The 13,000-nt window shown below is 35.0% G+C and overlaps 2 protein-coding genes across 2 annotated transcripts in view; one reads left to right on the top strand and one right to left on the bottom strand.

Annotated features, from left to right (window-relative positions):
* Positions 1–9,143, top strand: part of PARPBP (PARP1 binding protein) — a 46,506-nt gene extending 37,363 nt beyond the window's left edge. Inside the window, exons 9-10 of the mRNA XM_069859366.1 lie at positions 7,837–7,987; positions 8,642–9,143. Of these exons, the coding sequence (XP_069715467.1) occupies positions 7,837–7,987; positions 8,642–8,976 (486 nt within the window). The 3' untranslated portion in view covers positions 8,977–9,143. The remainder of the gene's footprint in view (positions 1–7,836; positions 7,988–8,641) is intronic.
* Positions 9,143–12,684, bottom strand: PMCH (pro-melanin concentrating hormone). Its single transcript, XM_069859433.1, has 3 exons — positions 10,367–12,684; positions 9,661–9,862; positions 9,143–9,389 (listed from the first exon to the last, which is right to left on the bottom strand). Exons 1-3 carry the CDS (start codon positions 10,613–10,615, stop codon positions 9,340–9,342), a joined length of 501 nt encoding a protein of 166 aa, XP_069715534.1. The 5' UTR covers positions 10,616–12,684; the 3' UTR covers positions 9,143–9,339.
* Positions 12,685–13,000: the final 316 nt, after the last annotated feature.

Below are 13,000 nucleotides of genomic sequence, written 5' to 3' on the forward strand. Positions count from 1 at the left end.
GTTCACAGATCTATTAGTTTTTCACTCCATAGCACCTCAGTAATATCTTCTATCAATATGTCCATCCAACCATAATTTATTAAAGGTTATTTTTGCTTTTTGCTGTGCTGCTGTGTATTTTTCTTGGACTTGATAGTTATATCATTGGCATACACTGGTACTGCTGTACAAAAGGTTGTTATCAAAGAGATCAGATGCTAGATGCCATTCTGTTTCCATCTCGATGTGTTCCTTTAAATTGTAGTAGATATAAACTGTTTTAATTCTGTCCCAAAGCATTGATTGTTTCTGATTTGCTGCTTTGAGATATCTGCCCTTGCTTACATTCAGCCTGTATTACCAATCTTTCTTGTTAATTTCTTAAATTTCAGACTAGCTCTTTCAGCTGTCTGTTTTATACTGTTTCTTATGGCTGAAGAGTTTCCTTATAGGTATCTGCAGAACTCATTATCCTCCTTTAAAATCTTTTTCAGTACCTTTAAATCAACCTCTCCCCAAAACTTAACAGCGCTTTGTGTTGATATGGATGTCCATTACAGTGACTAATTTCAGTTCTTGTTCTCTATGAATCCATGTATTTCTTCTCTTGGATTGTAATTTCTCTTGGTAGAAATAAACTTTGTTCTGTCTTTACTGTGCAGCATATAGCACAATGAATTCCTTGTCCATGACTATAGATCTCGACTGCTTTAGTACTGTTTATCACCTTCTCATGTTGAATGTCAGTTTTCATTATTATTTCACACAAACATCTTGAAATGTGTACCGGTTACTTGTAAAATTCACAGTTGTAAATTTTGTTATGTGTGATGCACTCATTTTAACAATCAACTCAGGTGAGGTACCATACATATGTCTTTTGAATAAGATAATAGTAACATGTTGTTCCTTCTTAATGTTAACGATTCTTGCAAGAAGTTTCTTCTGCAGTCTTTGTGATGGTTCTATAAGGACTTTTTACCATGCTGCCTATGAGAGATGGTTAGATGGTTAATCTATAGTATAAATTAATCATTCCTCTTTTGAGCTTGTACCATAAAATCTCCTTTCCCATTATTTTTGAAAGGGGAAATTAAAGACTGTAGTGATGGTTGGTTTGGTTGTATGCTGAATCTCATCAAGATCTGTGTGTTGAATAAAGAAATCTAGGAAAATCTGGGAAGTGAAAGGAGAAAATATTATCATAGAATCACTAGGTTGGAAAAGACCTCTGAGATCATCAAGCCCAACTGTATCTGTCCACTATTAAATCATATTCCTAAGCACTTCATCTACCTGTCTTTTGAACACATCGAGGGATGGTGACTCAAACACCTCCCTGAGCAGCCTGTTCCAGTGCTTGATAACGCTTTTGGTGAAGAAATATTTCCTAATGTCCAATATGAACCTTCCCTGGCGCTGCTTGAGGCCATTCTCTCTTGTCCTATCACCTGTCACTTGGACAAAGAGACCAACACCCACCTCTCTACAACTTCCTTTCAGGTAGTTGTAGGCAGTGATAAGGTCTCCCCTCAGCCTTCTCTTCTCAAGGCTAAACAACCCCCAGTTCTCTCAGCCGCTTCTCATAAAACTTGTTCTCCAACCCTTTCACCAGCTTCATTGCTCTTCTCTGGACGTGCTCCAGCACCTCAATGTCTTTCTTGTTGTGAGGGGCCCAAAATTGAACACAGTATTCAAGGTGCAGCCTCAATAATGCTGAGTACAGGGGCACAATCATTTCCCTGGTCCTACTGGCCAGGCTGTTTCTGATACAAGCCAGGGTGTTATTGGTCTTCTTGGCCACCTGGGCACACTGCTGTCTTACATTCAGTCAGCTGTCAACCAACACCCCCAGGTCCTTCTCTGCCAGGCAGCTTTCCAGCCACTCTTCCCCAAGCCTATAGTGCTGCACCGGGTTGTAGTGTCCCAAGTGCAAGACTCTGCACCTGGCCTTGTTGAATCTCTTAGTGTTGGCCTCAGTCCATTGATCCAGCCTGTTCAGATCCCTGAACTTCTTTGAATTAAAACAAAAAAAGAGAGCAAGAGTGGGGTAAAAAAAAAAAAATCGTTATGCCCTCCTCTCCTTCCTTAAGAGGAACTGATCTCTCAACTTTTGCAGAATTCTATGGAGGAGTACAGATTGTTAGTATTTAGGTCTAGGGCACAACACCATGCAGATGTGTTTAGTATCTAAAATTATGGAGAGTGGATAAAGTAGATGGGTAGCTGCGAACTGGAAATGGTGTTTAAAAATAAAATAATTCTGTGGGTCTTTCCATTGTGCCAAGACAAATTCCTGGCAACAGGGAAAGACAAAGAAATATTTTTGACTTTCAATCCTCATTAAATACTGGAAGACGTGTAGAAAGATCACCTAGCTCCAACAGCATTTGTTAGGAGGCAAAGCTGTTGCTGTTATCCCTTGAGAAGAAGTCTGGGGAACTAGCATATTGCATTTTTTTATTCTCTCCAGGAGAAGCAGGTAAGACTGATAATAAGGAACTTTCTTCTTCCTTTGAGAGACAATTTATAGTTTCAGGTTTGTTATCTATTGTTTAAGTGCAGTGTCTGCTGGTGAACGGTACTTTGTGGAAGGAGTCTTTAATTCAGAAAGGTCTACAGAACTCCTTTTGAGTGATGTCTCTTGTTCTCGGTTGTCCTTATTGCTCCTTTCCACTTTATTGAAATATTGAGAAAGTTTAATTGGACAGGAGAGAACTGTTCTATCTACAGAAGATTCATGTAGCCTTGTGTTTGCTTCTTTGAATCATACTTCCATTTAGCTGAAATGGGTAGGTATCCTGTTGTTTCACTTACTTGTTTTGTTGATTTTAGTGGGATTATGCAAGTGCTGCTTACTGGTGTGAGAGGAATGGAAGGGCCATTACATTCACCTGCTTTGTTTAAGTTAAAGAGTAACTTAAGATAAAACAAATGTTGCTTCAAAAGATTTTTTCGTTTTCTGTGCCAGAAAAAGATTAATTAGACTTTCAAACAGTAGGTAAAATACTATTCCTGAACTAATAGCACTGAGTGAAACCGAGACTTTAGGAGTTAAGGAAGGAACAAAAGCTGTAAGCATGTAATATATGAGAGAGTAACAGATCTTTTTTTTTAAACTTAGGACTGTTTTGGCCTTTTGATACATTATTTTAGAAATCCTGCTGCATTGTTAACACATTTACCTTGAAACAACCACAAGGACTTTCAGTAGTTTGGCATGTTTTTTTCTTAATGTAACTGGAGACAACCTTTCCTATATGAGGCACTATTTCCCTCCACTTGGGAACATAACTGTAGTTTTAGTTTTAAAAAGAATTTGTGGTTTAAGAACAAGTCTTGGCATGCTTGAAGTTCATTGTAATTTTACTGTGTATAGAAATCCTTCCAACAAAAAAGCTCCACAAAGCAAAAATCCCAGTCTGCCTTTCTCATGTGACATGTTCATGCCTATATAAAATGACTTAATATCTAGCTTCATGCACTGCTTTTATTTTTCGTTGCTTAGTTCTCTAAATGCTGTTACTTGAGAGAATTGTTTTGACTATTTGTGATTCCAGTACAAATAAGCTGTGACTTGGAAAACTATCAACAGGAAGTTATCCAGAGTTTTCTGTTTGCCCACTATAATTGTAAGCAGAAAATTCATAATAATAAAAAACCAATCTTTCTCAGGTAGTAGTCTCATCTATTGTAGCAACAAATATTTATTCTGAAGTGGAATATAATTACGGAGAACATTAAACTGACTAGGGGTTTCAATTTGTATGGAGTAGGCTAAAAGTCAGTATCTGGAGAACAAAGAGGGAGAAGAGAAAAATGTTATGTTCAGCACAAAATCCGAAGAAAGACATTATTATTAGTTGATAAGTCATACTTGTGTAGAAAATACTGGTTTTGTTTCTACAAGACCCTAAACTACTTTCCTAGGAACTATAGCTGTGAGTTTTGACTACTTTTGAAACCAGATAATGAGGTGACTTGAGGCTAAATGTTCTCAAAACAGTAGTAGGTTAATTTAGGATAGCAAAAGGCTGGTACAATGTAATGCAAAAAAGAAATAATTAAAATCAATAGTTTCAGCAAAATAAAAGCTTGCTATTACCTGAGGCATTCAGGATATTTTTTTATGTTTGAATAACATGATGCCTTGGTTTGGCAACGATACTTACTGTTTATTTTGTGTTACTTTTTCAACTTTGTCTTTCAATTTACCTTTGAATTTTTTTTTCTAAAAGGGTAAGGGCAAGGCTGGAGAAAAGACATTTCTCTTTTTGTCTCTTTTCCTCCTCCAAATAGCCCTAATTGTTTGGCTAGAAAAGGAAAACATGTGTTTGTTGTTACTGATGTAGGTTTTCAAATTCTATTATGCCATTCCAGTGTATAAAACTCAAATCTCAACATTCTTACTGACTAAATATTGGCAGTACTGTCTGTTTGCAGATGCTGGAAGGAGATCTGGAATAGATTATCAACTAACTTTTAGAAAGAAATAGAGCATGCACCATTAATATCTCATTTAAATGTGAATGTTTTATATTGGTATCTTGAACAACTGAAAAACTCCTCTAGATATAGAAGTAAAGGTGGGAGAACATCCTGCTTTATCTACTCATTAGGACTACTAATTGACACATATGTGCTGAAACACTGTTTTAAATTCTATCGTACTTTCTTCCAGATAAACAGTGGTCATGGGTAACCCCTTTTTCTGACATGCGGCAGAATTTCTTTCATCCCATTTGCTTGTGAAGAGGAGATGGGATAGTAAGACCACGTGCATGCCAGTTGTCTGCTACTGGTTAATTAGCAAATTTAGCTCCCAGCATCTTTTTGCTCTCCCAGAGCTTCAGGTCATTGAGATGGTGCCCTCAAAGCAGTGGATTTCAGGAATTTAATGTAAAAGAATTCTAAGAGCTCTCCGTATCCAAGAGGTATTTCAAGGTGTTGACGGGCTTCAATGAAGTTTTAACTTGCTCTTTTTTTCTTTACAAACATTCTAGTGAGGTTGTACTTCTTAATTCTGCACTAGACTTGCACTTGTTCTGCCTTCAGGCTATTGAAATATGCTTATTGCTACTTCCCTTAGTGTAATACAGTTGCTTATACTAGTGAATATACCCTCCTAGAGCAGTTGGGAAGTTTGACTGTTTCAACAAATTTTGTCTTGCACTTATGCCATATATACTCATATCCTCTGCTGAAGCAGTTGCATTTACTAGAGCTTTGTATGCAAATGACTAAGTGGTATGTGATGCAATACAGAGTGAAGTTTTGAGGCGTATTTCAAGCTTAAGTGAATTTGAAACAGACAGATGGGTTTATGCTGCAAGTTTTTTGGTATTTGATCTTGACTTTTGACTCCACACACTCTAATCCCTGCAAACAGAGCAAGTGAAGTGTTGGATGGAGGTGGTAAAAAGAAATTCTCATGTCCCAAAAAATAACTGGATTTATTGTTGTTTATAGAATGGTAACTATCAGGCTTTCCTGCTCAAGTTTGATGTTCTTCATACTGAATTATATCTTCATCAGCTCAGCACAAATTGTAGCTTATTTGCCACTTGCAATATGAATATGTGATAGAGCTCTCTGCAAGTTATTGTTCCGTGATTTCTGATGTGTCATTTGCTGAACAATAATTAAGAATTGAGAGAATTTTAAAGGATTAAAATTAAGTATTTGAGAAACAGCAAATACATGAAAATACTTTTCACTAATATTACAGTAATCTCTTAGGTCGAAAAAAGAAATAAGCCCCTTATATTCTAAATACTGTAATCGTACAATAGGTTATTGATTAAGTTTAAACTAGATTAGTGTTGCATTTTAAATTATTTCAAACTCCTAAGCTCATTCTGGGTATAGCTTCTATATCCTTCATAACATTTTCTGAAAAGTGTATAAAATTAATCACATGAACTTAATGACTTGGTGAGCTAAGGCATAAACCTGAAGCAGGCAAAACCTTGTAAATGTCAGTGCATCCAGACTTGTCTTGGGGCAAATGTATTAAGTACAGAGTAGATCAACACTTAAAGATTAGAATTATTTGACTGTCAGACTGGCTAATTCTCCCTGCTAGATCTGCCTTCCTTTTTCAGGCTGTTATCTGGCACAGAGAAATTGCATTTTGGGAGTGATGGACAAGTGGGAAAATTGGGTCTTTGTAACTCTTGAATGGAATACTGAGTTTAGAGTAAAACAGCATATATACAGACATATTAAGTCAGGAAGAACCACAGTACCACATTTCTGTATATAAATGGGATATTTTTTTTCCATAAAGACTGTGTTGTTCACCTGGCCAACTGTCGTATCACGAAGAGATACTTAGATTGCACCTTAAAGATAAAAGCTAGGGTCTGTTAGCTTATGTGGATGAAAACAGTGCCTGGTGAAAGTGGCATAAATTGTGACTGAATTTTGTGGATGAAGGCCCCTCTGAAAGGAGGTTTCTGGGAAAGTGTTCTTTCTGTCAAAATCTGAGATTTTGAGTTGGAAGAAAAATATATCCATGTAGGTCAAACTTGAACTGTAAGATTTAAACATGCTTGTGTTAAGAAGAAAACTAGTATACACTTTAATCGGAGATGTGGCTGTAAAACTTTTACTTGATAAATCATTCCTGTTACCTCTATATATAAAGAGAGCAACAATTCTTTTGTAAGAATGTTTCTTGCTTTTTCTTTTTCCTGGTATTTGTACCTGCTCAGCTCAAATTTATTTGAATTTACCTGTGCTGCTGTAATAGAATTATTAGCTAAATATCCTAATACCTAATATATTGTAATTATCTTTTCTGTGCAATAACTTTCAACATCTTTTGTGTAATTCATTAGACTTTCAAATGGAAGTAAGGGCATTATTTGTCTTGCAGAGTTGTAACATTTGTGATAAATTGTCTAGAAAGTACAAAGCTTGACCCTGAAGTTTTAAGCTGATGTGAAACTATAACTTAAGTGTAAACTGAGGAATTTTTACTTGTAACCATTGATTCCATTAAATATGGATATATTGAATATATTAAAAAAATTATTTAATTTTTTGGAGTGGATACAAGTATTTATTTACCTGTGCTATGAGACTAGGTTCCCTGCTTCTGAGACTAGGAGGTGGAGATAAGTATGCAGAAGCAGATACAATAGTGTTCATCAATACTATAGATTTCTGGCAACTCACACTATGTTTTGACAAATGTGGAGTTAGACATTGACATTCAATGAGGAAATGGCTTTATTTTGTGAGCAAAAGGAAACTTGAAATTTGCCAAAGAAAGATCTGAAATAATACTTTGTAAACCAGTTTTAGGTATAAGTATATGGAAGCTTAGCTTATATAATATTATCTATCATTCATTTTCAGTGTTGCTATTATGCTTTCCTCCGTGCATAATTTGGTTAAGTGGTGATAATTATCCTATATTTGCCATTTATGAACTGACATCTCAAAAATGTCAGTAGTAGCCTATTGTAGCTCTATCTAGTAGTAGATGCCTGTAGTAGCTATGTTAGCTACTTGATATGGTAGAGTCTGCAGTCTTACCAAAGAGGGAGAATTTGGCAGAAAGTCTTAGGATGAATCTTTAAAGTGTGACTTTCTGAAAGAGATGAGAAAATATTTTAAAATTACTTTAGGACTTAATTAGATTAATTTATTAGCTTTCTTGAAAGCTTTTATCCTTTGTAAATGAATACATCATCAGTATTTTTTTTATGTTAGCATACTATTTTTCTGGTATTTTACATGGTCTAAAAGTTTTCAGGACAGAAGAATGGGGAAACTTATTATTTTACTAGTCTTGCAGGTATTGTCTTTTGAAAATAATGAAAGCTAATATCAGATTGCTATTTGCAGATGAAGCAATCTTCAATCAAATCTCAGTTTGCATGTACATATAAAAATAAATTGAGTGAAATAAAGGGTCGACTTTTCCTTGGCAGTGACCAAATGCCAGCCTGCACGCATCCTACAGAAAAGCAACATTTAAATGCTGGGTGTCTCACAGGTAAGCTGTAATAGGATTGAATAAGTAAATGTGATAGCTAATATTTCAAATGTTATCAAACAAAGCTTTAGTAAAACTCAATAGAAATATGTTTTCAAGAAAAAAATAAACGTCTCATTGCTCTGTGTACTATGAACAGTTAAATATCTTTACATTAAATTTTTAATACTAATGCTTTGAAAATACAAATCTGTTTGAAAAGTATGTATTGATGCTACCTTGAGGTAAAAAATTAATACATTTTACACGCATGTAATGTTTCTTGTTATTTTACAAAAGTAAGCTAAGTGAAATTCATATTTCTATCATTAAAAAAAGAGAAAAATTTGTTTTGTTCCATCATAAAACTGTAATATAGATAAATTTTCTAGACCCTTTAAGCGTCTTTTCCAGTATCTTGAAGATATAAATCTGCTTCCCTAAGTTAGTTGCTATTACATTTTTTAAGCAATGTCATTTTAAATGGGCAGTACACTTACAAAAAACCAGCAAATGTAACTGCAATGTCCAACATAGTTTTGTTTTACTGATAAAGCACTGGTTTTGATTAAAAAAAACCATAAAATCATGTCAGTCTTCTGCTAGAAGAAGGATGAATAATCCCAGGTAACTTTTTATTTCTTCACATATGTTTTTGATATTCTTACATGACAGAAGGCATGAATTCATGTCTTGATGTACCAGTGCTTGGAACTATTTCTGAAAATGTTCACCAGACTAGAAGTTACACAGAGTTGGGAAAGCTGAGTTGTCAGCCAAGAAACAAGAACTCCAAGAACGAACAGATGGATTTGAATAATGACAAAGTAATCTGTGATAAGGAAAGTGAACCATCTTTGCAAAAAAATGCTAAAAGACCTAAGACTTCAAACAACCCTCAGAAGGAACTGGACAGCAAAGTCAATGGAAAAAGAAAACAGAACAAAACTACAAGCAAGAATAAGTTGATTGCTGGTCAGGCAAAATTAACTCAGTTTTTTCGACTCTAAGTTTTGGTTTGAAATATATAGTGTGTGGACTGCTTCGGAAGTTGTAAAATTTTGCGAGAAAAGAGTGAAGGTCATTAATTGCTTCTTTTCATACTCAAGTGGAAGTAACTTGTGTGTAGTATTAGACAAATGCTTACAAAGTCTGGATTATGCAGAAGTCTTTTACTTTTAGATAACAATACATCATTGGTAATTACAGCTATGTTCTTTTTTGGTAATGAATTATGTTTCCCTCTACAATGCAATGAGAAAGTATTTTTGGATGCATATGCATAGCCACACTAAAACACACTATCTTCTAATTACATTCAATTAATAATAAAATGCTTAATCTTCCAAGAAGATGGTGTAGATCTGTAGTTTTCAGACTTGCCAACAAGGTCGATAGACCCTTCCCAGCATACACCTGAGCACTACAGAAAAAAAAAAAATAATGAAAGTTTAAATCATCAGTGAACTAGAATTCTTTATTGCCTTTGGAATTATCAGTTTAACAAATGCTTCCTCCCCTGTGTACCGAATCACAATAGATGTAAACTAGAAATGCAAGATTTCATCAGCTCTAGGAAATCCCAAACACGACATGGAGTTTTTAATTAAACCTTTATCAAATTGCTATATAGACATTGCATTATACTTTACCAGAATGAAATAACTTTTGTGTAAAAATGAAAAAATACTTACTGTCAAAATCTCTTCTTCCTATAGGGAATTTAGCTGAGTTTTCTTCATCTGTAGTCTCTCTTTCCTGTATTGATTCAATATTTTGAATTTCAGTGTCAGCTGGAAAAAACGTGGCTCCCTTCAGTGCAAGATAAGGTAGTTGATTTCTGCCGAAGTTGATTGGCATAACATGATTTAAGAAATCATGTCTGGAACCTGTGTCCTGTATTAAGGGAAAAAAGTTCCAGTTTACCTTTATTTCAAGTCGGTTGTGTTCACTTTTTATACTTAGCAGTGCAAATATTTTTTCTTTCAAGATGATATTTTTGAAGTAATGGCTTGCATTATATCTTTGGCTGCAATGGTTTTATGATAAAGAATGTGGTAAAATAATGAGTCTTATACTTGGTGAAATTAAAAAACAGTTGCTGTATGTAGGGTTGTGCTGAATCAAACACAAATATAGGCTTTTCCCCCAACAAGCTTCGGCTACATGTATTTCAGTAATTATCAGATTATTTTTATTCAACTCTCCAAGTTACACACTTAATAAAATCTTGGAATTAGATACTTACAGTTGAAAATTTATATTTGACTATAGTATGCTGAATGGATGCTTTTGTACATTCACCAGGTTATTGCTTTAATTATTGTACTTGTTTTCTAAAGGGCTATAAAGAGAATTTCCATTTTACAATTAAACCAAAACACAAACCTGAAAACTCACCAAAAACTTCATGTTTCTGTCATTCTCTTCATCCAAAACTCTGCTGTCTTCAGTCTTAAAATGTTTCAGCAAAGGTATAGCTCCTCTGTTTGCAAATCTATCTCCATTTTGAAGAGTTTTGCCTAGATTTAATGTGGTTAGCAGCATATCTGCATCTTCTGCCTTTTGCAGAGATTTTGAAACTGAGAGTAGAAAACCTTGAGAAAAGAGTGAGAGAGAGAGAATTAACATGTATGATGAGATACACATTCTTAGTTAATTAATGCTTGCATAGAAGTTAAGCAGTTTTTAATTCTCAAGAAAGCTTTTCCAGTTGTAATTAATATGTTCTCCGTCTGTGTCCACTTTATATATTTTATGGATTGAATGGAAACTAATTCAGTGGCTGATGAGTTCACTCTTTTAAAATGACTCATGTTAAGGAGTAACCTTGTCTATAATCCTTCTAATCCCAACTGTTCTTTAGAATTACTTAAACATTTCTTTAGCATGGATAAGTTGTTTCTTTGTATGCTTTTAGAACAGCGCAGATTAGTTCTTTTGATGGATCAGTGTAACAAAGTTCACAGAAGAAGTGATGTCCCTCTGTGGTGTTTATAAAGCCTTGCCTCCAGTTAAGGCAATTTAAGAAAAAGAACTAATCTAAATAAGTAAGCAGGACTGTTGCAAAGGTGTGATGTATCATGTTTTGGAACTGATTCACTAATAAGTTGAAAAGCTTGAAATTTAACAATAGTTTAGAGTGCTACTATGTTAGAGATTAAATCATTAATTTGTATGTCAATGCCTGTTATCAGGTTACATCATTCAGAGCTTACGTCTAGAAATTTTTATTAATGCCTAAGTAGTTATTTTTGTGTGTGTTTGCTTTCTGAAAATTTTCCTTCCAAGCGACAAATATAATATAGTCAGATATGCTTGCTTAGAGTGTAAAAAGAAAAGTAAACTTCTGTTTTTCAGTTACAAAAATCTTTGTAATCTACTAATTACTAGATGGAAATAAATGCAGGGGTTTCTGCATAACTTATATTTTCAACCCTACTGGAAAGCAAATGGGACCAGCTCAAATTTGCCTGATCTCTTAATGTCAGTGATAATAACCACCTATTCAGTGGCTGTGTGCCTCTTATTTGGTTCCCATTTCTCAATCATGTTTGTTTTAACCTTTAAGTACATCCTGCTAGTCAAGGCAAAACTCTAGGAAATTGAGCAAGAAATGACAGAAAGTGTACTGGTTCCCCCTTTTTTCCTCTGTTACTCTCCATTTTGCTTTTCCTGCTTTTTCTCTGTACTATCATACACTAGGAACAAAATGCAAATGTTATCAGGGAAAGCAATTTTTTTTTTTTACAATGATTCTCCGTATTTTTTTTGTACAGATTTTCTGATGGGCTTCGCTAGTACCTGCCACTGATGTGGTGTGAAGGGGAAGGCCAGGTGGCTTTTTAATAGTCCAGACAAGTCTACAACACATCAGTGGTAGTCACAGGTAGCAACTATACATTTTGTCATCTCTGTATCTGTTACAAGGAGTCCAGGGAGGAAATATAAGTACTTCTGAGAGGTGTCCTGTAGTCCTAGGGAAGTACAGAAAGAATAATAATGACTGGTGTTGAAAATAGGCAGTGATACAACACTAATCCATGGATCGAGGATGTTATGTAGAACTGACCAGTGTTGCTGGAACTGTGGTATTTTTAGTCACAGTTCACTGCTAAACTTCCTGGAAAAGCAGATTGCTTTGCCAAAGTAACTCTTGGTTAGAAGTTTCATGGGAAAATACATCTTGCTGGACCAAGCAGATTTTGTTTAAGAGACATTTTGGGTGTACCCACTTTTCCCCAAATGGGGAAAGTGGATTTAATCCTTTCAGGGCAGAGCATCTCTAACAAATAGAATTACGACTTCTAATTCTTTTCTTTTCCTTGCTGCAGAGCCTGTACTTGCCTCTGGGCAATTGAAGTGGTTTCTTTGAATTTAATTACCTGGCTACAGAGGAGACAAATTTAAAAGTCAATTGTATATGGTTTTATACTTCTCATTGCACCTCTGTTGCTAATTTGTATTCTTCCTTCACATTCAATGTTTTTACAGTTTAGTTCAATTAATAAAGTCAACACTATGTATGCTCTGTAATGGTACTTTTCATTTATCTCAGCCTAGGCAGAACAGAAGGAGTGCTTTGGAGCTGCCAAAGGCAACAGAGCTTTCCCTTTACGTGTTGGTGTATGATTTAAGAGATGAGGAACAAGCTATCCACTCAGTAATTGTGCATGCGACAAGAGTTTCTCCTTATGTGAAGCTATAGTACCCACAGTATGCAGGGCTTGCCTTCAAATGCTTCTCTTTAATTTTGTACAATACACAGTTGAAACAAGAGCAACTGACTCGAATCAGTTGGCAAGTATTTAGTTGTCTTCTGTGTCTATAAGCTGTTGTCTATGGTAGAATGTAAGATCAGGACAAACTTACAGTACTCCCCTCCAGTATCCTCTAGTGCCTCTTGAACTGACTTAATTTTTAAGAATTGTTGAAGATCAGAAGTGGTTCTAGCAATAATTAGTAGTACTTCCTATGTAGACAGCTAAGAAATTAATAAGTTATGTCTATAAATTCAATGTTTTTCTGCCTGTT

This window comes from Phaenicophaeus curvirostris, chromosome 1, assembly GCF_032191515.1.
Source record: "Phaenicophaeus curvirostris isolate KB17595 chromosome 1, BPBGC_Pcur_1.0, whole genome shotgun sequence".
NCBI lineage: Eukaryota > Metazoa > Chordata > Aves > Cuculiformes > Cuculidae > Phaenicophaeus > Phaenicophaeus curvirostris.

Bases quoted from the DNA above. Each gene is read 5' to 3' on its own strand.
- PMCH (XM_069859433.1), bottom strand. From the start codon at position 10,615: ATGTGTATCTCATCATACATGTTAATTCTCTCTCTCTCACTCTTTTCT. The intron at 9,863-10,366 runs GTGAGTTTTCAG...CCCTTAATACAG, and splicing joins ACAGAAACATGAAGTTTTTG to GACACAGGTTCCAGACATGA. The intron at 9,390-9,660 runs GTAAGTATTTTT...TTTTTTCTGTAG, and splicing joins AGGAAGAAGAGATTTTGACA to TGCTCAGGTGTATGCTGGGA.